Source organism: Schistocerca americana, chromosome 11 (genome assembly GCF_021461395.2).
Source record: "Schistocerca americana isolate TAMUIC-IGC-003095 chromosome 11, iqSchAmer2.1, whole genome shotgun sequence".
Lineage (NCBI taxonomy): Eukaryota > Metazoa > Arthropoda > Insecta > Orthoptera > Acrididae > Schistocerca > Schistocerca americana.
The window spans coordinates 153,696,670-153,722,924 of record NC_060129.1 but is presented as its reverse complement, the minus strand read 5'-3'; the positions used below and the strand labels follow the sequence as shown (position 1 = coordinate 153,722,924).

At 46.0% G+C, this 26,255-nt stretch overlaps 1 protein-coding gene across 9 annotated transcripts in view; it reads left to right on the top strand.

Annotated features, from left to right (window-relative positions):
* Nucleotides 1–26,255, top strand: part of LOC124554092 (eukaryotic translation initiation factor 4 gamma 1-like) — a 656,327-nt gene that overhangs the window by 111,495 nt on the left and 518,577 nt on the right. Inside the window, exon 1 of one of the 9 annotated variants that reach the window (XM_047128154.1) lies at nt 24,819–25,110. The exons of the other annotated variants lie outside the window; for them this stretch is intronic. Coding sequence (XP_046984110.1) covers nt 25,074–25,110 — 37 coding nt within the window. The 5' untranslated portion in view covers nt 24,819–25,073. Of the gene's footprint in view, nt 1–24,818; nt 25,111–26,255 lie in introns of those variants that run through there. 9 annotated transcript variants of the gene reach the window in all.

The window sequence follows — 26,255 nt, the reverse complement described above, 5'->3', positions numbered from 1 at the left end:
TACCCTTGCCACCTTCAGAATTTGAAAGAGAGTATTCTAGTCAACATTGTCAAAAGCTTTCTCTAAGTCTACAAATGCTAGAAACTTAGGTTTGCCTTTCCTTAATCTATTTTCCAAGATAAGTCGTAGGGTCAGTATTGCCTCACGTGTTCCAACATTTCTGCGGAATCCAAACTGATCTTCCCCGAGGTCGGCTTCTACCACTTTTTCCATTCGTCTGTAAAGAATTGGCGTTAGTATTTTGATTTTGCTAATAACCTGGTAGAAAAACCGAACTGTGAATTAGTCACAGCAACAGTGCTAAAATTTTTGATTTTTTAAATAATTCTTTTTTAACGTGTGAGGTTTTTTCATTCGTTAAATTTCGATTGGTTTGAAATATGGCGTTATTTTAGGAAGTATGAATAGCGATAGATGCAATTTTAATAACGATACCGACAGAAACGAAGAACAATCGCATTGCATAAGAATTGATACAGCTTCGTTGAGATGATAATGTACCTGTTACCATGTGTCGAGGCCTAATATTAGATGGCACACGGGAACATTCAGTGTGCAAGATCTGCTGCGTTCTATTCGCTATGGTAATTTGTCGCTGTCGAACATCAGTTGTATTACAGAACAGCACAATCCATAGACTTAGAGGTATTTTACTAAGTGGTGCGGTATCAGTGAAGTAGAAGGCTACGTTTCTTTTAAAAGATTAAAAACCGCAAGAGCCACAGTGAGCTTGCGGCAAATGGGAAGAAAACGTAAAACCTAATAATTCATTCTCAGCTTACAACAAAAAACATAACACGGCTGACCTGCTGCCTGTGCCTACATAATATGCCTTTATGTTCTTGTACCCCTTAAAAACCCTTTAGCGCTGACTATTCATAATACACAAATAGATCACAACAAGATTTTTGAACAGCGTTTCAAAAAATTAAAAGTCAGCAGGAAAATACTGGTGATTTTTTTGTAGCATTGAAACCCTTATCACTTTTCGAGAAAAACTGCGAACAGTGGACAGGCTCATTTTTCTTTGATTTGCCTGTTTAACTTAATATCTTGATTCTGTGTTTCCTGGAACTGAGGGACTCATAATTTTTCAATTTTTTCTTCGACTTCTTCGCTTATCGTAGGATATAATAGGAATAAAAACGGATAATCGGTTAATTCAGAGACTGGTTGTTTTGAGTGGTTTTAGCCGTCAAGTTAAACTGACGTTGAAAGAGAAAAAGAAATCTAACCAAAAACTGGTTGTTTCAGCGATAACTGCTACACCTAGTGTGCACGCGATGGCGTCCGTTCAGGTGTATTTTACCAAGAATAACAACGGGCCGTAACCCCTGTAGAATTACGCAACTTGGCGTTATCGAGGTGGTGATTAAAACTTCATAAGTGCAAAAAATGGTTCAATTGGCTCTGAGCAGCATGGGACTTAACATCTGTGGTCATTAGTCCCCTAGAACTTAGAACTACTTAAACTTAACTGACCTAAGGACATCACAGACATCCATGCCCGAGGCAGGATTTGAACCTGCGACCGTAGCAGCAGCGCGGTTCCAGACTGAGCGCCTAGAACCGCTAGACCACCGCGGCCGGCTTCATAACTGCATCTGGTAGACAGCGCATTCGGGCGAGTTTGGTGTAGGTGGGTGAGAATTGCCTGAGCCGACCTCCGTGGTTTCCAGGTAGAGCGCCACGGCCGTGGATGTGTTAGTAGAGAGTTATATACCGCCGAGTCACATTACTCGGTCCAACGCCTACACTATGTGATCAGAAGTATCCCGACACTTGGCTGAAAATGACTTACAAGTTCGTGGCGCCCTCCATCGATAATGCCGGATTTCAGTATGGTGTTGGCCCACCCTTAGCCTCCATGATAGCTTGCACCCTCGCAGAGACACGTTGAATCAGGTGCTGGAAGGTTTCTTGGGGAATGTCAGCCCATTCTTCACGGAGTGCTGCACTGAGGAGAGGTATCGATGTCATTCGGTGAGGCCTGGCACGAAGCCGACGTTCCAAAACGCCCCAAAGGTGTTCTATAGAATTCAGGTCAGGACTCTGTGCAGGCCAGTCATTGCAGGGATGTTACTTTCGTGTAACCACTCAGAGACGGGCCGTGCATGATCAACAGGTGCTCGATCGTGTTGAAAAATGCAATCGGCATCCCCACATTGCTCTTCAGCAGTGGGAAGCAAGAAGGTACTTAAAACACCAATGTAGGCCTGTGCTGTGATAGTGTCACGCAAAAAAAGTGATGCGAGCCCCCTCCATGGAAAACACGACCACACCCAAACACAACCGCCTCCGAATTTTACTGTTGGCACTACACACGCTGGCAGATGACGTTCACCGGTCATTCGGCATACCCACACCCGGCCATCGGATCGGCACCTTGTGTACCGTGATTCGTCACTCCACACAACGTTTTTCCACTGTTCTGTCGTGCAATGTTTACCCTCCTTACACCAAGCGAGGCGTCGTTTGGCATTTACCGACGTGATGTGTGGCTTATGAGCAGCCGCTCGAGGATGAAATCCAAGTTTTATGACCTCCCTAACTGTGATAGTACTTGCAGTGGATCCTGATGCAGTTTGGAATTCCCGTATGACCACCACTCTTTATGACGACTGCGCGTGACCAGTGTATCTAGATGCACACCATGTGATCAAAAGTATCTGGACACCCTCAGAAACACACGTTCTTCATATTAGGTCCATTGTGCTGCCACCTACTGCCAGTACTCCGTATCAGCGACCTCAGCAGTCATTAGACATCGTGAGAGAGCAGAATGGGGCGCTCCGCGGAACTCACGGACTTCGAACGTGGTCAGGTGATTGGGTGTCACTTGCGTTATACGTCTGTACGCGAAATTTCCTAGGTCCAATGTTTCCGACGTGATAGTGAAATGGAAACGTGAAGGGACACATACAGTACAAAAGCGTACAGACCTCGTCTGTTTGCCGGCCGCGGTGGCCGAGCGGTTCTAGACGCTTCGGTCCGGAACCGCGCGACTGCTACTGTCGCAGGTTCGCATACTGCCTCGGGCATGGATGTGTGTGATGTCCTTAGGTTAGTTAGGTTTAAGTAGTTCTAAGTTTTAGGGGTAGTGCTCTGAGCCATTAGAACCATTTGAACCTCGTCTGTTGACTGACAGAGACCGCCGACAGTTAAAGAGAGTATTAACGTGTAGTAGGGAGACGTCTATCCAGACCATCACACAGGAATTCCAAACTGCATCCACTGGAAGTACTATGATAGTTAGGCAGAAGGTAATAAAACTGGGATTTCACTGTCGAGCGGCTGCTCATAAGCAACACATCACGCTGGTACATGCCAAACGACGCCTCGCTTGACGATTGAACAGTGGAAAAACGTTGTGTGGAGTGACGAATCACGGTGCACAAGTTGGCGATCCCATGGTAGGTTGTGGGTATCGGGAATGCCCGCTGAACATCATCTGCTAGCGTGTGTAGTGCCATCAGTAAAATTCGGTGTAGTTGAGTTTTTCATGGCGGGGGCTTGCACCCCTTGTTGTTTTGCGTGTAACTATCACAGCACAGTCCTAAATTGATGTTTTAAGCACCTTCTTGCTTCCCACTGTTGAAGAGAAATTCAGGGATGACGATTGCATCTTTCAACACGATCGAGCACCTGTTCATAATGCACAGCCTGTGGCGGAGTGGTTACACGACCGACATCGATACCTCTCCTCAGTGCAGCACATCGCGAAGATCTGGCTGCCATTCCCCAACAAACTTCCAGTACCTGATCTAACGTATACCTGCGAGTGTGGAATCTGTCATCAAGGCTAAGTGTGGGCCAACATCACAATGAATTCCAGCATTACCGATGGAGGGCGCCACGAACTTGTAAGTCATTTTGAGCCAGGTGTCCGGATACTTTAGATGACATAGTGTACGAGCACATTCCTTCGGAGGCTTACAAAGGACTTCCCAAATATAAGCAACGCAGAATCTTGGCTGTATAGCATTCCAAAGGAGGTCTAGCGCGCCATTAAGAGGTCGTAATGTTCCACCTTATGAGTGTAATAACCTTGATTGACGATGCAGTCGGACCAAGTCGATCCTCTTGCGATGAGAGTTTCGCAGTGCGGCGTCTTATGCGGGCAAGCCGTGCCGATCGTCTGTGGTTTACTTGGGAGGTTAGAAGTGCCCTCGGCTGCCATCTGGTTCGGTGGTGGTGAAACGCAAAGCGAGAAATACACTGAACGTCATGCGGTACCTCGTGATATCCTGTCGGATCTCCATTTGCCCGGAATAGTGCACGAAATCGACGTGGCATGGACTCAACAAGTCGCTGCAAGTCGCCTGCAGTGATGTTGAGCTATGCTGCATCTATAGCTGCCCATAGTTGGGCAAGTGCGTGCGATGCAGGATTTTGTGCACGAACTGACCTCTGGGTTATTGTCGATGGGATTCGTGTCGGGTGGTTTGCGTGACCAAAGCATTCACTCGAGCCGGCCCAGTGGCCATGCGGCTCTAGGCGCTTCAGTCTGGAACCGCGCGACCGCTACGGTCGCAGGTTCGAATCCTGCCTCGGGCATGGATGTGTGTGATGTCCTTAGGTTAGTTAGGTTTAAGTAGTTCTAAGTTCTAGGGGACTGATAACCTCAGATGTTAAGTCCCATAGTGCTCAGAGCCATTTGAACCATTCACTCGAATTGCTCAGAATGTTCGTCAAACCATCCGCGAACGATTGTGGCTTGGAGAATTGTTCGGGAGGATGAAGTCCATGAATGGCTGCAGATGGTCTTCACGTAGCCGGACATATACAGTCAATGATCCGTTCAGTTGGACCAGAGGAACCCAGTCCATTCCATGAAAACACAGTCCACGCCGATATGGAGCCACCACCAGCCTTCACAGTGGCTTGTTGACAACTTGGGCCATGGCTTTGTGCGGTGTGCACCAGACTTGAACCCTGCCATCAGCTCGTACCAACTGAAATCGGGATTCAGCTGACTGGGCTACGGTTTTCCAGTCGTCTAGGGTGCGACAGATATGTTCACGGGCCGAGGGGAGGCGATGTCGTGCTGTTAGCGTAGGCACTCGCGTCAGTCGTCTGGCCGGCCGGAGTGGCCGAGCGGTTCTAGGCGCTACAGTCTGGAACCGCACAACCGCTACGGTCGCAGGTTCGAATCCTACCTCGGGCATGGATGTGTGTGATGTCCTTAGGTTAGTTAGGTTTAAGTAGTTGTAAGTTCTAGGGGACTGATGACCTCAGAAGTTAAGTCCTCAGAAGTTAAGACCTCAGAAGTTAAGTCGACTGCTGCCGTAGCGCATTAACGCCAGATTTCGCCGCACTGTGCTAATGGAGACGTTCGTCGCACGTCCCACATTCACTTCTGCGATTACTTCACGCAGTGCTGCTTGTCTGTCAGCACTGACAACTCCACCCAAACGCCGCTGCTCTCGGTCGTTAAGTGAAGTCGTCGGCCGCTGCGTTGTCTGTCGTGAAGAGGTGATGCCTGAATTGTGGTATTATCGCCACACTCTGACACTGTGGATCTCGGATTATTGAATTCCGTAACGATTTCAGAATGCGTGTAGCTCCATATACCCCTATGCATTCAAGGTGTGTTTATTCCCGTCCTGCGGGCGGCCATACGTCCGAAATCTCTCCACGTGGATCACCTGACAGCTATAGATCAAAATTCATTCCATTAGGAACAGACACGCAGATTAATTACCAAGAAATACAAGCAAGTCTAAGATCTGGCTGTGAAACAGACCACACCTAAAAAACAAGGATACTGTGGTTCGAGTAGGCAAATTCTGTCCTAGGAGAGCTACAAGTGCAGTAATCTAAATTCTTTATTCAGTATTCACTTATCTGACGTCAGCGCAGTGCATGATATTCACAAATTGTGCTCACGACATCGCAAACAGTTAGTGCAAATTTAATAATTATTGATTTGTGGAACACGAAATACGTACTGCAGAGACGAATATGAACCCCCGCATCTAAAAAAAAAAATGCAATGTTGATGTGTAGCTCTGTTCAGGAGACAATGCTTTTCATGCATTACATTGTCTCTCTTCCTTATCACATAGTTAACTCTATAAAAAAGAAACTTGAGCTGTTGCGGTGACATTTTCGTATGGTCGAAATATCTTCTCAGGTCTTCTAGAACAATTTCTCTGAATCAGGTCGCTGAGCAACAGAGCTAAAGTGTTTTTTTTTCCAAAAAATGTTCAAATGTGTGTGAAATCTTATGGGACTTAACTGCTAAGGTGATCAGTCCCTACGCTTACACACTACTTAACCTAAATTATGCTAAGGACAAACACACACACCCATGCCCGAGGGAGGACTCGAACCTCCGCCGGGACCAGCCGCGCAGTCCATAACTGCAGCGCCCCAGACCGCTCGGCTAATACCGCGCAGCTTTTTTTTCCCCACCCAAATCGCGTCTGTCATTTCATTTATTATGCGGCTATTTCATGCAGACAAGCATTATCTCCGCCGCTACTCGTGCAGCTGCCGAAACGTTCGTTTCAGGCACGACACCGACAGTAAAAGAACCTCGAAACTGAAGCGTACAGTGCTTCACTGTGTCTACCGTCACACATGAAACCAATTTCGCGAAACCGGTTTCTGCAACGAGTTTTGCAATCTAGCGTTGTTATGTAAACTAGCTTCCTGTCATTAACGTGCGTTGTTGAAGCGGCAGAAATGTGAGTGCCGTCGTCCACATTACTTCGAGCCTGCAAAAGCATGGAGCAAACTGACAGGGTAGTGAAGAGGGTGAAGGCGTCCGGAATAGGAGATTATTTTCCACGAGAAGTGAAGGAAAAGGGGGCGGGGAGGTTTTGTTCCGTAGATCATATGGACGGTAAACGATATCACTTAGAACTTGTCAGCTGAACAGAAGTAGTCACGTATTTGAATCAAATGTAAAATATTTATACGTTTGAGGCAGGAGAACCGCTTTCTTTGGGAAAATATACACTACTGGCCGTTAAAATTGCTACATCAAGAAGAAATGCAAATGATAAACGGGTATTCGTTGGACAAATATATTATACTAGAACTGACATGTGATTACATTTTCACGCAATTTGGGTGCATACATTCTGAGAAATCAGTACCCCGAACAACCACCTCTGGCCGTAATAACGGCCTCGATACGCCTGGACATTGAGTCAAACAGAGCTTGGATGGCGTGTACAGGTACAGCTGCCCATGCAGCTTCAATACGATACCGCCGTTCACCAAGAGTAGTGACTGGCGTATTGTGACGAGCCAGTTCCTCGGCCACCATTGACCAGACGTTTTCAATTGGTGAGAGATCTAGAGAATGTGCTGGCCAGGGCAGCTGTCGAACATTTTCTGTAACCAGAAAGGCCCGTACAGGACCTGCAACATGCGGTCGTGCATTATCCTGCTAAAATGTAGGGTTTCGCAGGGATCGAATGAAGGGTGGAGCCACGGGTCGTAACACATCTGAAATGTAACGTCCACTGTTCAAAGTGCCGTCAATGCGAACGAGAGGTGACCGAGACGTGTAACCAATGGCACCCCTTACTATCAAGCCGGGTAATACGCCAGTATGGCCACAACGCAACGAATACACGCTTCCAATATGCGTTCACCGCGATGTCGCCAAACACGGATGCGATCATCATGATGCTGTAAACAGAACCTGCATTCATCCGAAAAAATGACGTTTTGCCATTCGTGCACCCAGGTTCGTCGTCGAGTACACCATCTCAGACGCTCCTGTCTGTGATGCAGCGGTAACCGCAGCCATGGTCTCCGAGCTGATAGTCCGTGCTGCTGCAAACGTCGTCGAACTGTTCGTGCAGATGGTTGTTGTCTTGCAAACGTCCCCACCTGTTGACTCAGGGATCGAGACATGGCTGCACGAACCGTTACAGCCGTGCGGATAAGATGCCTGTCATGTCGACTGCTAGTGATACGAGGCCGTTGGGATCCAGCACGGCGTTCCGTATTACCCTCCTGAACCCACCGATTCCATACTCTGCCTACAGTCATTGGATGTCGATCAACGCGGGCAGCAATGTCACGATACGCTAAACTGCAATCACGATAGGCTACAATCCGACCTTTATCAAAGTCGGAAACGTGATGGTACGCATTTCTCCTCCTTACACGAGGCATCACAACAACGTTTCACCAGGCAACGCCGGTCAACTGCTGTTTGTGTATGAGAAATCGGTTGCAAACTTTCCTCATGTCAGCACCGGCGCCAACCTTGTGTGAATGCTCTGAAAAGCTAATCATTTGCATATCACAGCATCTTCTTCCTGTCGGTTAAATTTCGCGTCTGTAGCACGTCATCTTCGCAGTGTAGCAATTTTAAAGGCCAGTAGTGTATATCTGCAATCATTTGAGCATCAGATAGATTGAATCAGCGCAACTTGAAGCGAGAGGCAAATGGGTAGGATGCATTCTATTAGCAGGGGTGCCGAAGCAGTTAGTTTGTTTCTTGCTCTATAGACTGTCAAACACAGAAAAACACGCGCGCGATTGCAATAGATTTTGTTCTGTAAAAAGGACTAATTACTTTTTTTTCAAGACTAATAATTTTTGTTCAGGAATTTCTGTAAGGTGTAGCTGGTTAGAGGAAACATTTTTGACTTACATTTTTTAAAAATCCGTCTGCTGTCAGTCAGACATTTTATTTTCGTGGCTAGATTGACACGAGAGTTTCATAGCTGCATATTTCAGCCTTTTATGTTAGGTTCATTAAAGAGTTTTATAGATCAGTAATGTTGTACTCGGGAGTGTCTTTCTTAAACTGAAACTCAGAGGGAATGCCAATAGTAAGTATCATAAGTGAATGTATGCACTGTTTCGTGGTCGATATAGCCATTTGTGTGTGAACCCCAGATATAATTTTAAGTACTCTATTTTGTGCTGGAATACTGTTTGGTTGAGCGTGGAGTTCCCCAAGAACACTATCTCACTAGACACCAGTAAATGAAAATATGTTAACGTACTTACTTTCATACCCCCAAGCTTCGCGGTTAATCTTATGGCAAAGTAGCCAAATTCGGACGTTTTAGCAGATCTGCTACATAGTTTGTGTGTGATCATCAATATGCGTAACTAAGAGCTTGGAATTCTGTATTCTGTTTTTGTTGTTGCCTTACTAGGTAAATATGAGGTGCAGCATTTTTGGTTGTATAAAACTGGAAATGCTTTTTTCCCCAAGGTGGGCTGTTTGTGCAAACCAGCAACTTTGACAGAAATGTTTAGTATTTTGCCTGTCGCTGCTTCTTTGCTCCACATTACAACAGCGCTGTTGTCACCGGCAAACAGAGCTAACTTTAGCTCCGGATTGAAAAGAGACGGAGGAGCAGCATTTCTCCAGAAGTGAGGCAACCAGGCGGGCCCTGTGTTCCAGGAAGCGCGCTGACGTCGGCCGCTCCCCGCCTGCCTGGAACACCTGGAGGCAGGCTACGGCTTTCCTCTTGCAGGGATCTGCTTTGTTCTGACTTATTCCCTAAGGTAGTTTGCTGTAAATAACCCACTGCAGTTCAAAAGAATCACTTGTAAACGGTCAGGACGTAGCTGTATTTGCGTCTTTATTGTGTAATGTAAATGTGAAATTACCCGTTCCGCAGCATTGCAGTTAATCGTACAAATTCTCGTTGGAGCATGAACGTAAGATAATGTCAGTTCGACACTACTGTGCGTTTCGATAGTCATGGCAACATTAGGGGAGTTGAAAGGTTGTACATCGTTCAGTTTGTTTGTGTCGTGTGTTTCATAGCCACAGCCGTGGCACATTTGCGCATTTGTACACAGGGTGGTCAGAAACGGTCTCAAACGCTTGTAAGGATGCTGCTGGGTAGGTTGTCCTGAAAAATAATTCAAAGAAAAAAATGTATTACGTGCGCCATTTTCTAGCTAATTGGCACTGAAGCAAGTTAATCGGGCCGTTGCGCGCGCAAATTTAAGCGGCCCGCGGGAGACGGGATCCCCAGTGTATCGTTCGTTTGATCTTCTAAAACGGAGCAGCAGAGCGATACAAAAATTAGACTTGGGACGATAATAAGGCTCGAGCCGCAGCCGAAAGCTGAGCAGTCTCGTACGCTATGGGAACAACTGACGCTAATATTGTTATTTGGTGAGCCGCTCGAATTCGTGCGCGCAACGGCCTGATGCCTAACTTCAACGTTAATTAACTTTGAGACGGCGCGACGTATGGAGTTTCTTTCTTAACAGTTGTTTCTCAGCACAACCTGCCCTGCAACAGCCTTACACGCCTTCCACACCGTTTCTGGCCACCTCGTATATGTAGGTGGAAACTGTTCCTCCCTGTTACGGATTGCTGCGTTCCCAGAGGTATGTGGGGCTATGAGTATACGTATAGGTCGCGCTGTTCCTGGGAAGTGCGGTCGGTGGTCCGTGGTCGAATAGTTAGCGCTCAGTTGCATCCCAGGTACATTATGTGATCAAAAGTACCCGGACACCTGGCTGAAAACGACTTATAAGTTCGTGTCGCCCTTCATCCGTAATGCTGGAGTTCAGTATGGTGTTGGCCCACCATTAGCCTTGATGACAGCTTCCACTCTCGCAGGCATACGTCCAATCAGGTGCTGGAACGTTTCTTAGGAAATTGCAGCCCACACTTCACGGAGTGCTGCACTGAGGAGAGGTTTCGATGGCGGTCGCTGAGGTCTGGCACGAAGTCGGCGTTCCAAAACAGCCCAAATGTGTTCTATAGGATTTGGGTCAGGACTCTGTACAGGCCAGTCCATTACAGGGATGTTATTGTCGTGAAACCTCTCCGCTACAGGCCGTGCATTATGAACAGGTGCTCGATCGTGTTGAAAGATGCAATCAGCATCGCCTAATTGCTCTTCAACAGTGGGAAGCAAGAAGGTGCTTAAAACACCAATGTAGGTCTGTGCTGTGATAGTGCCACGCAAAACAACAAGAGGGGTGCAAGCCCCCTCCATGAAAAACACCACCACAGCCTCCGAATTTTACTGTTGGCACTACACACGCTGGCAGATGACGTTCAGCGGGCGTACCCCATACCCACACCCTGCCATCGGATCGGCACATTGTGTACCGTGATTCGTCACTCCACACAACGTTTTTCCACTGTTCAATTGTGAAATGTTTACGCTCCTTTCACCAAGCGAGGCGTCGTTAGGCATTCACCGGCGTGACGTTTGGCTTACGAGCAGCCGCTCGACCGGGAAATGCAAGTTTTCTCACCTCCCGCCTAACTGTCACAGTACTTGCAGTGGATCCCGATGCAGTTTGGAATTCCTTTGTGATGGTCTGGATAATGACTGCCTACTACACATTACGACCCTCTTCAACTGTCGGCAGCGTCTGTCAGTCAACAGACGAGGTCGGCCTGTACGCTTTTGTGTTGTACGTGCCCCTTCACGTTTCCACTTCACTATCACATCGGAAACAGTGGGCCTAGGGATGTTTAGGAGTGTGGAAATTTCGCGTACAGACCTATAACGCAAGTGACACCCTTTCACCTGACCAAGTTCGAAGTCCGTGAGTTCCGCGGAGCGCCCCATTCTGCTCTCTCACGATGTCTAATCACTACTGAGGTCGCTGATTGGAGTACATGGCAGTAGGTGGCAGCACAATGCACCTAATATCAAAAACGTATGTTTTCTGTGGTGTACGGATACTTTTCATCCCATAGTGTATGTATTTCCATACAAACTTGGTCATTACGCTTTTGTTATAACTCCTGAAAAGAAAACATAAATATCGGGAAGATGTGGTTCGAAAGGAGCTCCTTGTATCAGATCCGTGTCTGTCTCTTATTAAAGTAAAATGCTGCATATTTGTAGATTACTTACGTAACGCGACAGAACATTTTAATAAGCACTGTTTTCATAACACAGTTTCTGTGTAGGATACGTGACAGCCGTGGATCTTATTTGAAGGCAGTAACTTACATGCTCTTTATTATACTTTATTGTTCGTTGAAACTTGATAACAACCGTTACCAACTTTCGTATGTTCAGCACTGTGTAAGCAGGTTTTACTTTTTCCGCGAATCTATTTCGCAGTGTTATAAAGCTGAAGCAACGTTGTGCACATAACAGACAAGACGTTCGTACCTCATTTTACAGTATGCATTTTCATGCACAATGCGTTGTAAAAGATTCCGATCTTCGGTACAGTACTCAACCGCTTTGTGTGTCTTCAAACAGTGCCTGTTAAGTTGTAAAATACGAGTTAGCGCATTTCTACACACTTTCTTATGTGCAAGACTGTCAGCACGTGGGTTATCTTTATGTGGGTCCATTTTACGGGGTTACGCAGACGGAAGAACATAGCGCGTGTTAGAGAAGATGTCTGAAAACTGAGAAGTTTATATAACGTCCACAGCTCTGCGACACAGTCGCGGCGATACCCATACGAGTACTGTGCCAAGGGCCGTTGAAGTGCAGAGCAGGGAGTACTTTCCATGGCATCTCACGTCAGGGGTTCATCGCGTTCCATTTCCGTATGAAGTGTGGGGAGAATAAATTTGGTGCTTACTTCCTAAAGATAACAAATCTTACTGTGCAGATTTTTTAGTAGAGCACGAAAATTCTCTGTAGCCATAATGGTTCTCATATGCAAACCACAGTGGATGTACACTTTGTCTGGGCCTCACCCATAAGTCTTGTATAAAAATTTGAGGTGTTCCTCATTATTATTATTGTGGAATTAGTGGAAATTTAATTTTGGATTTAGTACTTTTTCTCATAAAAATTATTTTAAGAGTGTCCAAATTGTACTTCAGGAACTAATAACTCGCATTACTGATAGCCGGGCGCAGTGGCCGAACGGTTCTAGGCGCTACAGTCTGGAACCGCGCTGCCGCTACGGTCGCAGGTTCGAATCCTGCCTCCGGCATGGATGTGTGTGATGTCCTTAGGTTAGTTAGGTTTAAGTAGTTCTAAGTTCTAGGGGGCTGATGATGACCTCGGCAGTTAAGTTCCACAATGCTCAGAGCCATTTGAACCATTACTGATACGGGATGTTCAAAAAGTCTCTCCGCAGTGCCGCATGCGTGTTGGCCGCGCGTGTCGTATGACGCAGTGAATATACCGAAATACAGTGAAATACAAGTTATTAATTTATTGAATTTTCATTTTTACTTACAAATGTTCACATTAAATGTTGAAGGTGTCCCCTCTGTTGTTGAATACACAATTCAATTCCTCTAATCACGTTTCCAAATACGAGGTGTAACATTTCTTCTTTAACCGAAGCAGTGAAAATGGATATTGCAGTTTTCAGTTCATCGATGGACGGTTTTTATAGACAGTCGCTCTCGCTCCACCCCAGAAGAAAAAGTCAGGTGGTGTTAGGTCAGGCGATCGTGGAGGCCAAAGTTCCTGTGAAATTATGGGATTGCCAAAAACATGAGCAAGCAGTGACATTGAAACGCGAGCTGTATGCGCGGTTCCACCGTCTTCTTGAAAACAACCGTTCAGTATTTCACTTAACACAAGTTCTCCTATGAATGGGAACAGAACATCACTGCACTATAGTTGTGCGTTTATTTCGTTGAAAAATATGGGCCCCCCTATCCGAAGTCTAGAAATTTCAACTCAAACTCCTATTTTCACAGAATGAAGTTCAAAAATGGTTCAAATGGCTCTGAGCACTATGGGACTTAACTTCTGAGGTCATCAGTCCCCTAGAACTTAGAACTACTTAAACTTAACTAACCTAAGGACATCCCATGCCCGAGGCAGGATTCGAACCTGCGACCGTAACGGTCGCGCGGTTCTAGACTGTAGTCCCTAGGACCGCTCGGCCACTCCGGCCGGCTTAAGTAGTCAATGAAAAATACCATTTGTAATACTAGCGTTTAAAAAACTCTCGAAGATTCATTTTGTTCCATTTCCCGATTGCGGTCTAATAACTTAAAATGACGCAAGATAGGCAGAAAATCACACATGCAAACATCACCAAACATATTCATGTAAACAATGAGAATGAGAATAAATTCACGAAACGCGTTGTGCTAAGCATCAAAAACTAAGGAACTGATACAGTTTTCATTATTTCAATGATCAAAGGGCCTTGGTGTAAAATGATGGATATGACGACCTCTATATAAGAGTTCGGTACTTTTTGCAAGAAACTACGATGGTTGGAACTTTAATAGTGGCAACTGTATATTTACAGCTCGTACAAAATAGATACGTGTTCCAAAGTTTTACTGACCTTGAAAGTAGTCAACAACATTGTGTATAACCCGTTACCAGCTATGTGGGAGTAGTAGCATACTCTTAGCAGTGCCAGTTGTGTTGACAGTTCGAGCGGCGCGGTCTATTGCCTGACAAATTTGTAGGCAGTTCTGAAGCGAATGCCGTGAAGTGTGTCCTTCAGTTTATAAATCGAGTTGAACTCACGAGGGCTTAAGCGAGGGGAGTGCAGTAGGTGGTACAGCACTTAGCAGCCCCATCAGTCAAACAAATCAGTAACAGCCTGCACTGTACGTGCTTGAGCATTGTCCTGCAAAATGATGGTCAGGTCCTGGAGAAAGTGTCATCGCTTCTAAGCTGGTCGTAGGTTGTGTTCCAAAAATGAACAGCGTAGAAACAGAAGTGATGACACATCCTGCAGGACCTGACCATCATTTTGCAGGACAATGCTCAAGCACGTACAGTGCAAGCTGTTACTGATTTGTTTGACTGATGGGGCTGCTAAGTGCTATACCACCTACTGCACTCCCCTGACTTAAGTCCTCTCGAGTTCAACTCCATTTCTAAACTGAAGGAAACACTTCACGGCATTCGCTTCAGAACTGATACAATTTCGGCTGCCAATAGACCGCGCCGCTCGAACTGTCAACACAACTGGCACTGCTAAGAGTATCCTACGACTTCCACATCGCTGGCAACGGGTTATACACAATGCTGGTGACTACTTTGACGGTCAGTAAAGGTTTGAAACACGTATCTGTTCTGTATGAGCTGTAAACAAGTCGTAGCCACTATTAAAGTTCCAACCCTCGTATTTACTTGTTAGAACCGGCAAGCTGTTAGTTAAGGGCTGCCACGTCTAAGTCATTTTTTGGATGTGGAACCTTTGGGAAACCAGCTCCACAAATGTCTCAGCATGCGCCGTGATTAGCCTCATCTTGTGTTAGCGCTTCTTACTTGAGCGATACCCAGGAGCACCGGCACCCAACGTTACAAAAGCGTTGCGATGCGCCGCTCGCAGCTCGCCTTTCTAACGGGTTCCAGGGGCAGCACTTTTTAATATTTCTCGTAATTATTGCCCGATTTTAAAGATTCCAAAGTGCTGTCATAATCTGCTCATATAGAGGAGTAATGTTATGTCCAAGATTTGATACACAAAGACAAGTACGACAGTTCGAAAATCTCTTTGTGTATCCTGTTGCGGCGTAACTCAAGGAGCATAAATTACCCACACTGTATTCATCCAGTATTCGCGAATGACAGCACTTGTATGTTAACCGGGGACCTAGAAACGACGGAGGGGCTCTGTCCCCGCCGCAGCCGCAGTGGTCCACAACCCCACGACGACTACCGCAGTCCACTTCACGCCTCCGTCGCCCCACACCGAACCCAGGGTTACTGTGCGGTTCGGCCCCCGGTGGACCCCGCAGGGAACGTCTCACACCAGACGAGTGTAGCTTCTGTGTTTGCATGGTAGAGTAATAGTGCTCTACGCGTACTAGTAGAACTTCTCTGCGCATCCGACATAGTGTAGCTGAGGCGGAATAAGCGGAACCAGCCCGCATTCGCCGAGGCAGGTGGGAAACCGCCTAAAAACCATGCACAGACTGTCCGGTTCACCGAACCTCGACACAAATGGCCGGCCGAAGTGGCCGTGCGGTTAAAGGCGCTGCAGTCTGGAACCGCAAGACCGCTACGGTCGCAGGTTCGAATCCTGCCTCGGGCATGGATGTTTGTGATGTCCTTAGGTTAGTTAGGTTTAACTAGTTCTAAGTTCTAGGGGACTAATGACCTCAGCAGTTGAGTCCCATAGTGCTCAGAGCCATTTGAACCTCGACACAAATGCGCCGGGCGGATTCGTGCCGGGGACCAGGCGCTCCTTCCCGCTCGGAAAGCCGTGCGTAAGAGCGGGCTATGACAGCACTTACAAGGGAACCTCCCCATCGCACCCCCCTCAGATTGAGTTATAACTTGGCACAGTGGGTAGGTCTTGAAAAACTGAACACAGATCAATCGAGAAAACAGGAAGAAGTTGTGTGGAACTAAGCAAAATATACAAACTGAGTAGTCCATGAGCAAGATAGGCAACATCAAGAATAGTGTGAGCTCAGGAGCGCCGTGGTCCCGTGGTTGGCGTGAGCAGCTGCGGAACCAAAAGCCCTTGGTTCAAGTCTTCCCTCGAGTGAAAAGTTTACTTTCTTTATTTTCGCAAAGCTATGATCCGTGCGATCGTTCATTGACGTCTCTGTTCACTGTAATAAGTTTAGTGTCTGTGTTTTGCGACCGCACCGCAAAACCGTGCGATTAGTAGACAAGAGGACGTGCCTCTCCAATGGGGACCGAAGACATTTGATCGCAAGGTCATAGATCAACCGATTCCTCCACAGGAAAACACGTCTGAAATATTCTATACGACACTGGTGACGGCATGTGCGTCACATGACAGGAATATGTTGTCGACCCACCTAACTTGTACACTTGGCCAATGGGTAAAAAGATTCTTCTACCTTGTTCGACAATCGTTCGATCCCTTAAGGAACTTTCCGATTCCTTACAGTTCGGAAAATAATCATTGACCTTGTTATTGAAGTCGCGAGCTACATTTGCTGGAGTCATATTGCCCACGGAATACATGTCACGTATTTAATGCACTCTCGTCCAAAGTAGTGAACAGTCTACTGCCAGCCAGGGAGCCTCGTTAGCAGGAATAGTCTCTCCTCCGTGCGCTGTAGTCGACTGACGTCGTGTGTTTCGATGTTTGTTTAGGTGTAGCGTCTCCCCATACGACGGCGCAGTTACCTCGCATCGGACGGACGGACGGACAGATAATAATTGTCTGAAAATAGAAAGTTAAACTTTTCACTCGAGGGAAGAGTTGAACCAAGGACCTCTCTTTCCGCAGCTGCTCACGCTAACCAGAGGACCACGGTGCTCCTGAGCTCACACTATCCTTGATGTTGCCTGTCTTGCGCATGGACTACTCAGTTTGTATATTTTGCTTATTTTTTTCATAGTTCCCCACAACTTCTTCCTGTTTTCTCGATTGATCTGCGTTCAGTTTTTCAAGGCCTATCCACTGTGCCAACTTATAACTCAATCTGAGGAGGGTGCTGTGGGGAGGTCCCCTTGTTTGTAGCGACTTGCAACAAACTTTACACATAATTTAAAACACTTACGAAACTTTTTCTAAGTGACATACCTCCAAAAAAATCACAAAAGGATAAAACGTTTATCGCTTACTACGTTCTCCCTGTTGATGCAGTAGAACTGCAGCATCGTGCTCGAAGTTTTGATGTATTTTTACTAATGCATTGGCAACACGTTGTTCCGGCAGCATCTACATATACCACTAAATGTATCAGCAAAATCATATCATTGTACAACACTAAAGTGGAAAGTGGAAGCAGCGAGAGGAAGAGGTGGCGAGAGAATTGGGATGATGGACGCCATTAGAAGACGGCGAACGTACAAACACGTGAAGAATGCTCAGATGTCCAGAAAAGGACACGATGGACAGTATCGATATGAAACCTGTAATACGAGAGATACACTAAAGAAAAAGGCAGACACTATTAGTGAATTTGTAAGTTTACAGTACGTATCATTTGTAACAGAATTGTTGTTAGTATTACTAAATAGTTTAGCGCCTTGCACATTTAATCGTTGTGAACCGACTTTGTACGAATGTAAAATTAGAGAGATTCGAGCGCGCACGGAGGCTTTCAGACAGTCGTTCTTCCCGCGAACCATACGCGACTGGAACAGAAAAGAGAGGTAATGACAGTGGCACGTAAAGTGCCCTCCGCCACACACCGTTGGGTGGCTTGCGGAGTATAAATGTAGATGTACCGTAGCAGATTTTATAAGTGGGAGAGTCCGATTCTTTAAAGGATGGAGGCAGGGGCTTTTTGGTGCTTCTAGATTTTTCACTTAATACCGGTTCTTGGTACTGAATAAGTAGGCTTTCCCGGCATAATTGGCGTCTATCTTGGAGCCTCTACCAGTTCAGGTTTTTCAGGATACCCGTTGCGCTCTCTCGTCAGTCAAAAGAAAAAGAAAAAAAAAAAAAACGTCACCATTTCTGTTGCCTTTCTTTCTGCATTTCACTTTCCCTCGTTACTCCTATGGAGCGCGAATCCCACACACTTCCGCATTACCAGGCGTCTTCAACAGATATCTAGAATTTTTTTTATTTATTCGTCTTTGTTTGCCCTCATTCGATATTACAAACTAATGCCATTGCTTTTCCCATTTCCCGAAATATTTGTGGAACTCTTATCTGGAATAGTTATTAGCTCTTTCACCGACATGTTGTTACTCATATCTTGAGATCTGGTTCGGAAATATTTTGAACTCGACTGATTTATCATTTCCCCCTTTTTGTCGAACACTTTCAGCAGTGTCAATCTTTGCTACTAGTACATGGTATATCAAGAAGAATAATCCGATTTGAGCCGGCCTCGGTGGCCGTGCGGTTCTAGGCGCTGCTACGGTCGCAGGTTCGAATCCTGCCTCGGGCATGGATGTGTGTGATGTCTTTAGGTTAGTTAGGTTTAAGTAGTTCCACGTTCTAGGGGACTCATGACCTAAGATGTTAAGTCCCATAGTGCTCAGAGCCATTTGAACCATTTTTAATCCGATTTGGCACGTCTCTATTTCTGAAACTAATAAACAATGAATTTTGTTTTTTGATGAAAGGGAAACTCAAAAAGTTTTTATTTCCATATCTTTTCATAGGTGTTCAATATGTCCCGCTTCGTGTGCACGGCATATGTCAGTGCGGTATTCAAATTGTTCCCACACTGCAGGGAGCATGTTTTGAGTTACAGCTTCCACAGCTGCTGTTATGCGGTGTCTCACTTCATTCATTGTTGTTGGCAACGGAGCGATTTATAAACCTCCACATACAGTCAGGTCCGGTGACTTCGCAGGCCAGTAAAGTAAAGCTGAATCATTTGGTCCAGTGCGACCAATCCATCATTCAGTAATCCTTTGATTTAAAAATTCCCGCATTTCCAGATGCCAGTGTGACACGTAAAACTCGAGAGTATGCTCTTTTCAACAGTACGTAGTTCACGCACATATGTCTAATAACATAATAGCTATGGTTTGTTTTTTAAATGCGACGATTCTTTATATATTGTGACACACAGTGTGTACAGCTATGACAGCCGGCTGCTTGTGTCACTTAGGTCATAAACCGACCGTTCTCATGTTAAAACGACGTTTACTTTGAGTTTTTTTTCTGTATTATTTGAGAAGAGAAAAAAAATCACTGCGTGTTATTTCTGACTAAAATGGATGCTAGGGCATCATTACAGCGTTCTTTTTGGTGAAAAATTCACGATCAGTTAACGAAGTGTGGGCAGGGGCGTTGTCGCGATGCAAAACCCGTGAAGTGTCTCACCACAAATCCGAGCGCTCCTACCGGATTGGTTCACGCAGACGCCGTGGACCTGTAACTGTCTGTCAAACTCGTGCAGCGCTATACCGTTAAAATGGAAGAAAAAAAAGCATTGGGCATAACCTTCGCATTTGAGCGCACTTGTCGAGCTTGCTACAGTGTTAGGGCCGCTCCACACGGGACACGGTGGCAAGCTCTTCTCCGCTGCGCAGCGCACTCAGCCTACACACGGCTCGCCTGCAGACAACGCCCCCTTCGTCGCCGCTTTGATCTGCCGCAGCTGCGGCGCCCCCGAGTTTCGGTCCTTTGTGGAGTCTGGCGACTAGGATCCTAGTCTTTCCACTTCTACGAGGGCTATCCACAAAGCACATTACGTTTTGGAATTAAAAATAAATAAAGTATTGGAATTTTTTTTTATTATATACAGATGAAAGCCACACTTAAATACTACTTTTCTACATAGTTGCCATTTAAATTAAGGCACTTATCGTAGCGATAGACGAGCTCAGAAATGCCTTCGTCGTAAAATTCGGCCGCCTGCGCCTTCAACCACGTGGTTGCCTCTTCTCGAAGCTGTGCGTCGTCATCAAAACGCTGCACAGCCAACCACTTCTTCATTGCTGGGAATAAGTGGAAGTCGCTCGGTGCCAGGTCGGGACTGTACGGCGGGTGAGGAAACAACTCCCACTTAAAAGATTCGACAACTTCACGAGTGGCATTTGCCGTGTGGGCCCGGGCGTTGTCGTCAATCGGCAAGATCTTTGAGCCCAACTTTGCCCTGCGCTTGTTTTGTATTGCTCTCCTGAGGTTGTGCAGAGTTTGGCAATACCTTTGAGAGTTTATTGTAGTGCCTCTTTCCAGGAAATCCACAATAATCACATCTTTTCTGTCCCAAAAGACAGTCGCCATCACCTTCCTTGCCGACATTGTCTCCATGCATTTCTTGGGTTTTGGGGGGGAATTTGTGTGCCCCCACTGCATTGACTGCAATTTTGTCTCGCAGTTCACACGCTTAACCCATGTTTCGTCACCAGTAACGATGCGATCGAGTAATGAGTGGCCATCTTTCTCGTAAGCGTCCAAAAACGTTAACGCTGCAGCCACTCGCTGATTTTTGTGAATCTCTGTCAAGATTTTTGGTATCCATCTTGCACAAAACTTGTGGTAACCGAGCTTTTCGCTAATGATTTCGTGCAACAAACTTCGTGAAATTTGTGGAAAACTCGTAGAGACTTCCGTTACTGTGAAATTACGGTTTTCACGGACCGCGGCATCGACTTTTTCGACATGTTCGGCAGTCACTATGCTGGGTCTTCCACTTCGCTCTTCGCCGTGAACGTCAGTTCGGCCATTTTTAAATTTTATGACCCATTGACGCTCTCCACCTTCAGTGATTATGTTGTTCCCATACACTTCACAAAGCTGCCGATAGATTTCTATCGGTGTACAGTTTTTTGCAGTCATAAACCTTATTACAGCACGCACTTCACACTTCGCGGCATTTTCAATTAACGCTGACATTTCAAACCGTCACAGTAACTCAACAGAGTACAGCACGAACCTCTCACTAGCACGGCAGGATGCGACTGAGCGGCGGAATGCCATGACACCAAGATGAGCGCGCTAGCCCCGCCCCTAACGGACACAAACGAAAACGTAATGTACTTTGTGGGTAGCCCTCGTATTACTGAACAACGAAATCAAGAAGAGGCCATTCATCGAAGGAAGAACGGTCGTGTCATCTAGTGACTGTGGGACACTCCACGAAGTCTGTTCGAAATATACCACAACATCCGTAATTTCACGCCAGTGGTGCGTTGGAACAAAATGCGGGAGACATCCATGCACACGGCCGCGTTTAACGTGTAACTGCCTCAAGTTTCATTTTTGTATGTCTGTTAGTTATTGTTCACTGCTGCATTGAGTAGAACTTTGTGTCGCACTGTTTCCGAATTTCGAGATGGCAGAGTTTGAGAAGGAACGCGTCTATATTAAATTTTGGTGAAACTCAGGAAAACCTTTTCAGAGACACACCAAATGATGCAGGAAGCCAGCGCTGATGGATGCTTAAGCCTACTCGGTGTTGAGAATGGTTCACACGGTTTGAAAATGGCCGGACGGAAGTTAAGGAATACCGTCCATCAGGATGCCCTTCGACGTGTACCGACGACGCTCGTATCAGGAACGTCAACGAAATGGTGCGTGCCAATCGAAGACTGACTGTCCGAGAGACTGCAGAAGAATTTAACATTTCGGTTCGATCATGCCGTGAAATCCTGAGACAGCAACATGGAATGCATCGTGTTGCCGCCAAGTTCGTCCCACTACCCACAAATCAAGACCAGAAAGACATTCGGCTCACAATCTGTGAGGAAAAAAATGGTTCAAATGGCTGTGAGCACTATGGGACTTAACTTCTGAGGTCATCAGTCCCCTAGAACTTAGAACTACTTAAACCTAACTAACCTAAGGACATCACATACATCCATGCCCGAGGCAGGATTCGAACTTGCGACCGTAGTGGTCGCGCGGTTCCAGACTGAAGCGCCTAGAACCGCTCGGCCACAGCGGCCGGCATTTTTGAACACACGTCGCATTCTGACCACGTTTTCTCAGTATAGTTGCTGGCCATGTGTGATTCGTACCACAGCAAATTGACGATAGACCAAATAGAAGATGGCCACGTTGGTCTGTGTTCAAGGGTTCATTGTTTCACCGTAAATTAATTGCCAGTGAAATTAAATTTCCTCAAAGCAGGCTGATTTATGAAGTTTTTGATTACTTCCCATAAAATCGTTGGCGATCAACGTTTCGGTATGTCATCTTTCTTACTGCCCTAACACGGAGACAATTTTTTTTTTCTTCAAGGAGTTTTCAGATATGGTCTCTGTAGGGCTAGAAGATATATTGAGTGTATTTTTGGCCTTCTTGCTAGACTGCAGTTTTTTTGCTCAGCTTCTAATGTTTTTTTGTCGGCTTCTGATGTATCCTTGGAATTTTCTGAAGGTATTACAAAAAATAAAACAAAAAAACTTGCTGTGTGTTGCACACTTTTGTTCGTGAGCAAGACATATACAGATTTGAAGACTCTTTGAGTAGTTGAGTGTTCTATGAGATGTCAACAGAGTGAGTGACTCTCACCATCTGTCGTCATCTGTGAAGAACGTTTGCCTCCAACGTCCGGTGAAAACTTTAATTTTCTGCGGTTTACCCGAATACTCTTCACAGGCCATGTTGCATATCGATGGATGTTTTCCCAGCTTCACAAATGAAATCATCTCTATTGACTTCCCCCTCTAGTCAACAGTATGACCTCACGACCGTGCCACCAAATAACAGAGCAGCGGCCCCAATAAGTCACCACAAAAGCGCGTCCATTTAAAGCAGGGTTGTCCAACTCGCGGGCCGCATGAGGCCGAAGCAAGTATAAATGCGTCCCAAGAAGTATGTCACACGGTCGGTAAAAAATAAAAAGATGAAATTCCGTTTATACATTGTAATGATAAATTGATTATTTTCAATCTGGAATTCCCACCAGACGATGCTATTCTCTCATTAGACCGTCTCTCTCTCTCTCTCTCTCTCTCTCTCTCTCTCTCTCTCTCTCTCTCTCTCTCTCTCTCCCTCTCCTTTTTTTTTTTTAGCGGTTATTGTTGGTGTCAAGTAGATCATGTGCGACCCGAAAACATTCTTCTTCCCTATGTGGCGCACGTAAGCTAAAAGGATGGAAACTCCTGTTTTAAAGCAATGCTTTGTCAGTGGAAGCGCTTCTGAGTAGCTCCGTGTGAAGGCAGCATTAGCGATCTAGAAGGTATCTACATGGAGAATAGAGCCTTAGTTTCTGCTTAATGTCTGCGTACGCATGATATCACACGGTGCATTAATTATGCATCGTTGTTCACTCGATCTCAGCGATTCCGGAGCAACCCCCATTCGCAGATGGTTTCGCTTGAAACTCAACAATTTTTGAACCAGTTTTGCTGTCACACGTTTCATACCGTAAACATGCGAAAAAATTTCAGGACATGCGTCAGTTGTTATGCCAACATCATCAGCGACTTTTCTGATTGTGATTCGGCGAACTTCACAACCATTTCCTACAGTTTTTTCCACGATTTTATGTCTTGATGATGTGCTGGGGTTCCTAAGGTGCTCATCTTCAACGTCTTGCTGGCCTCGGAGACGCTTATAGCGCTCGTAAACACTTGCGTCAAGCGTAGCAGACTAACCGAAAGCCGTATTTTTAACATTTCTAAACCTTTGCTGCGTCTTTTTCTTATGTAAACATTAATGCAAATTCACTGATCCAATATTACAAAAAATAGATAATAGCCGGTACTGTGAAAACACGTGGAACATTTTTGACAGCCGAGAGCTAACAAACACTGTACAGAAGCTTTTCAGACATGTTCAGTAACACAGCGACGAAGAAATTGCGCGACTCGTGCTAAAACAACACTTGAAATTACGAACTACCGTTCTAAAATGGGACGTACTAGTAATTTGTGAGCTGTCTCCGATGTAGGTTCCCTTTTCCATATATCTCCCAACAAAGCGAAATCTGCTTCTTGCCTGGGGCACATTAGACCCTTTATGTCAAATCATTTCGTTCCGTACGAGTTGATACACGCAGTTGCGTAAGGCAAGCATACCTACCACCATTCGTGCTGCCCATCATTGTATATGTTTAATTTACGTTCTTAGACATCGTTTACTTTTTGTCAGCTTAATATTACTTCCATTGAGGTCGGGCCGCTGCTGCAACTTCCGCCAGTGTGATTGTTGCCGATGCTGCTCAAGAATATCCGACAGTTTTCGTATTCTGCCTTCCTTCTGTGATTTGGAAGACAGCTCGTTTTTTAGAAGGCGGTGTCCGATTTGTTTAAACAGAAAATCATTTCGCCGATTACGCTTACAATTGCGGCAGAACCCAAATGGAAAACAAAAAAAAGCGCAGTAGTAGGTTTATTTCCGAGTGTTACGTGGCTCACGTGGACGCTCTTGTGGTGAGTAGACAGGTTTGCTGGAAGGGAGGCGCAGGTACGCTAGAAGGCGGTGAGTCCCGGGACCGCAGCTTAGCGCCGAGCGGCGCTTAATTCCGCTTCCCCCCGTGCTCGTAGCCGCGCGCTATTGGACGCCTCCGCTCCCCTCCCGGCGCCGCTGGCTCGGCCCGGCTGCTAGCTCGCGTGCTGCTTACGTGTGCCGTGTGGACGATCTTATAACCTAGCAACGCGGCTGCCACGTTAACAAACCAGACGGGTTCCGCGAGCCGCTTTCTGCCGTCGCGAAATCACTGTCCGACGAGGCGGAAACACGTATTGTGCGCACCACAGTGTAAAGAACCGAAGAAAGATAAGTGTCCGAAGAAAGTGGCACAGGAAGATTCAAAATAGTAAAAAAAAAACATCCGAGAGTAAAAAAAAAGTGTGAGTGTGTGTGTTTCGCAACCCCGGGGGACGTGTTGGAGTACCCCGGGATAAGTGAAGTTTTTGATGTTCTTCAGCGGTGACTTCTACGACGGCGCTGAAGGTAAAAGAAGTGGCACCGTATTTTGTGTACTATTAAGTATTTGGGTTTTGTAGTCTCATTATTAGTATTTCTGCAGGTGACACTGTGTGTGTGTGTGTGTGTGTGTGTGTGTGTGTTGTAATGATCGTGCTCTGGAAAAGGATATTTGCTCCGCCTGACAAGTATGATTAGTAACTGCTGCCCAGTTTTGTGCGTGCGTTCTTCTGCTGTTGACGTTCTCGTGAATTCGGTGTGTTTTGTAAAAAACTATCTGCATCCCGTGCGTCTAAGTGTTTAAACCGTGTCAGCAAAATTAGCGCATTATTTTTCGTTAAGTTGTCCTGATACCTGTGCGATAGATATTGTCGTCTCTCTTCCCTCTCCTCCCTACGGTCAAATCTTATTCGCGATATGCAAGTTTCGTTAATGACGTGGTGATGTATGTATTGGATTTTTGGTATGTTTCAGAGAATTTGGCGCTGACGTTGATACGTGAATCTACTGTAGAATAACAACTGTGTCTTATAGCCGTATTGAACAACTTCTTTTTCTGCTTTGTATTTCATGTCTCTCACGTATAACAGTCGAGAGAGTATTGTTACGCACTTGTTTAATACACGAACAGCTTCGTCCTTAAGTTCGTTTCTATCAGGAAGAGCAATGCATGAGAATATCCCTGTTAAAATTCGTTTCGGGATCAACGTTCGCAGTTTTCTTTGAGAGCACAAAGGGAGCTGTCAGTGAAGTATATCTTGCGGTGTTGCTGTATTTCAAAGAAAACCGTCGCAGGATTGTTTGATACGCGAATCTCGTGTAACAGCTGTTTCGTCTGGCCACGTTTAGCGACATTTTTGCTTAGTCGCTCTTTGCGTATTCAGTTCGAATAGCAGGCAAGGTAATGTTACAGCTGACTAGTTTGATGCGTGAACGGTGTGTAACAGCTGTGCGTTGTAGCCGTGTCGGGCGACCATTTTTATTTCTCTCAGGAATAGCCGTGCGCCGCCGCTAGCGCCGTGGCGACAGTCAGGTGTCTCAATAGAGGCGAGAAGTGTGCCAACTGGCGCTGCTTTCGGCGGCTTCGGTTTATTTTACTTTTTTTTTTGCTGTCTAGGTCGCGTGCTGCGACACGCTTTTTGTGCGGCTTTTCGGCTCGGACGGCCCCACAT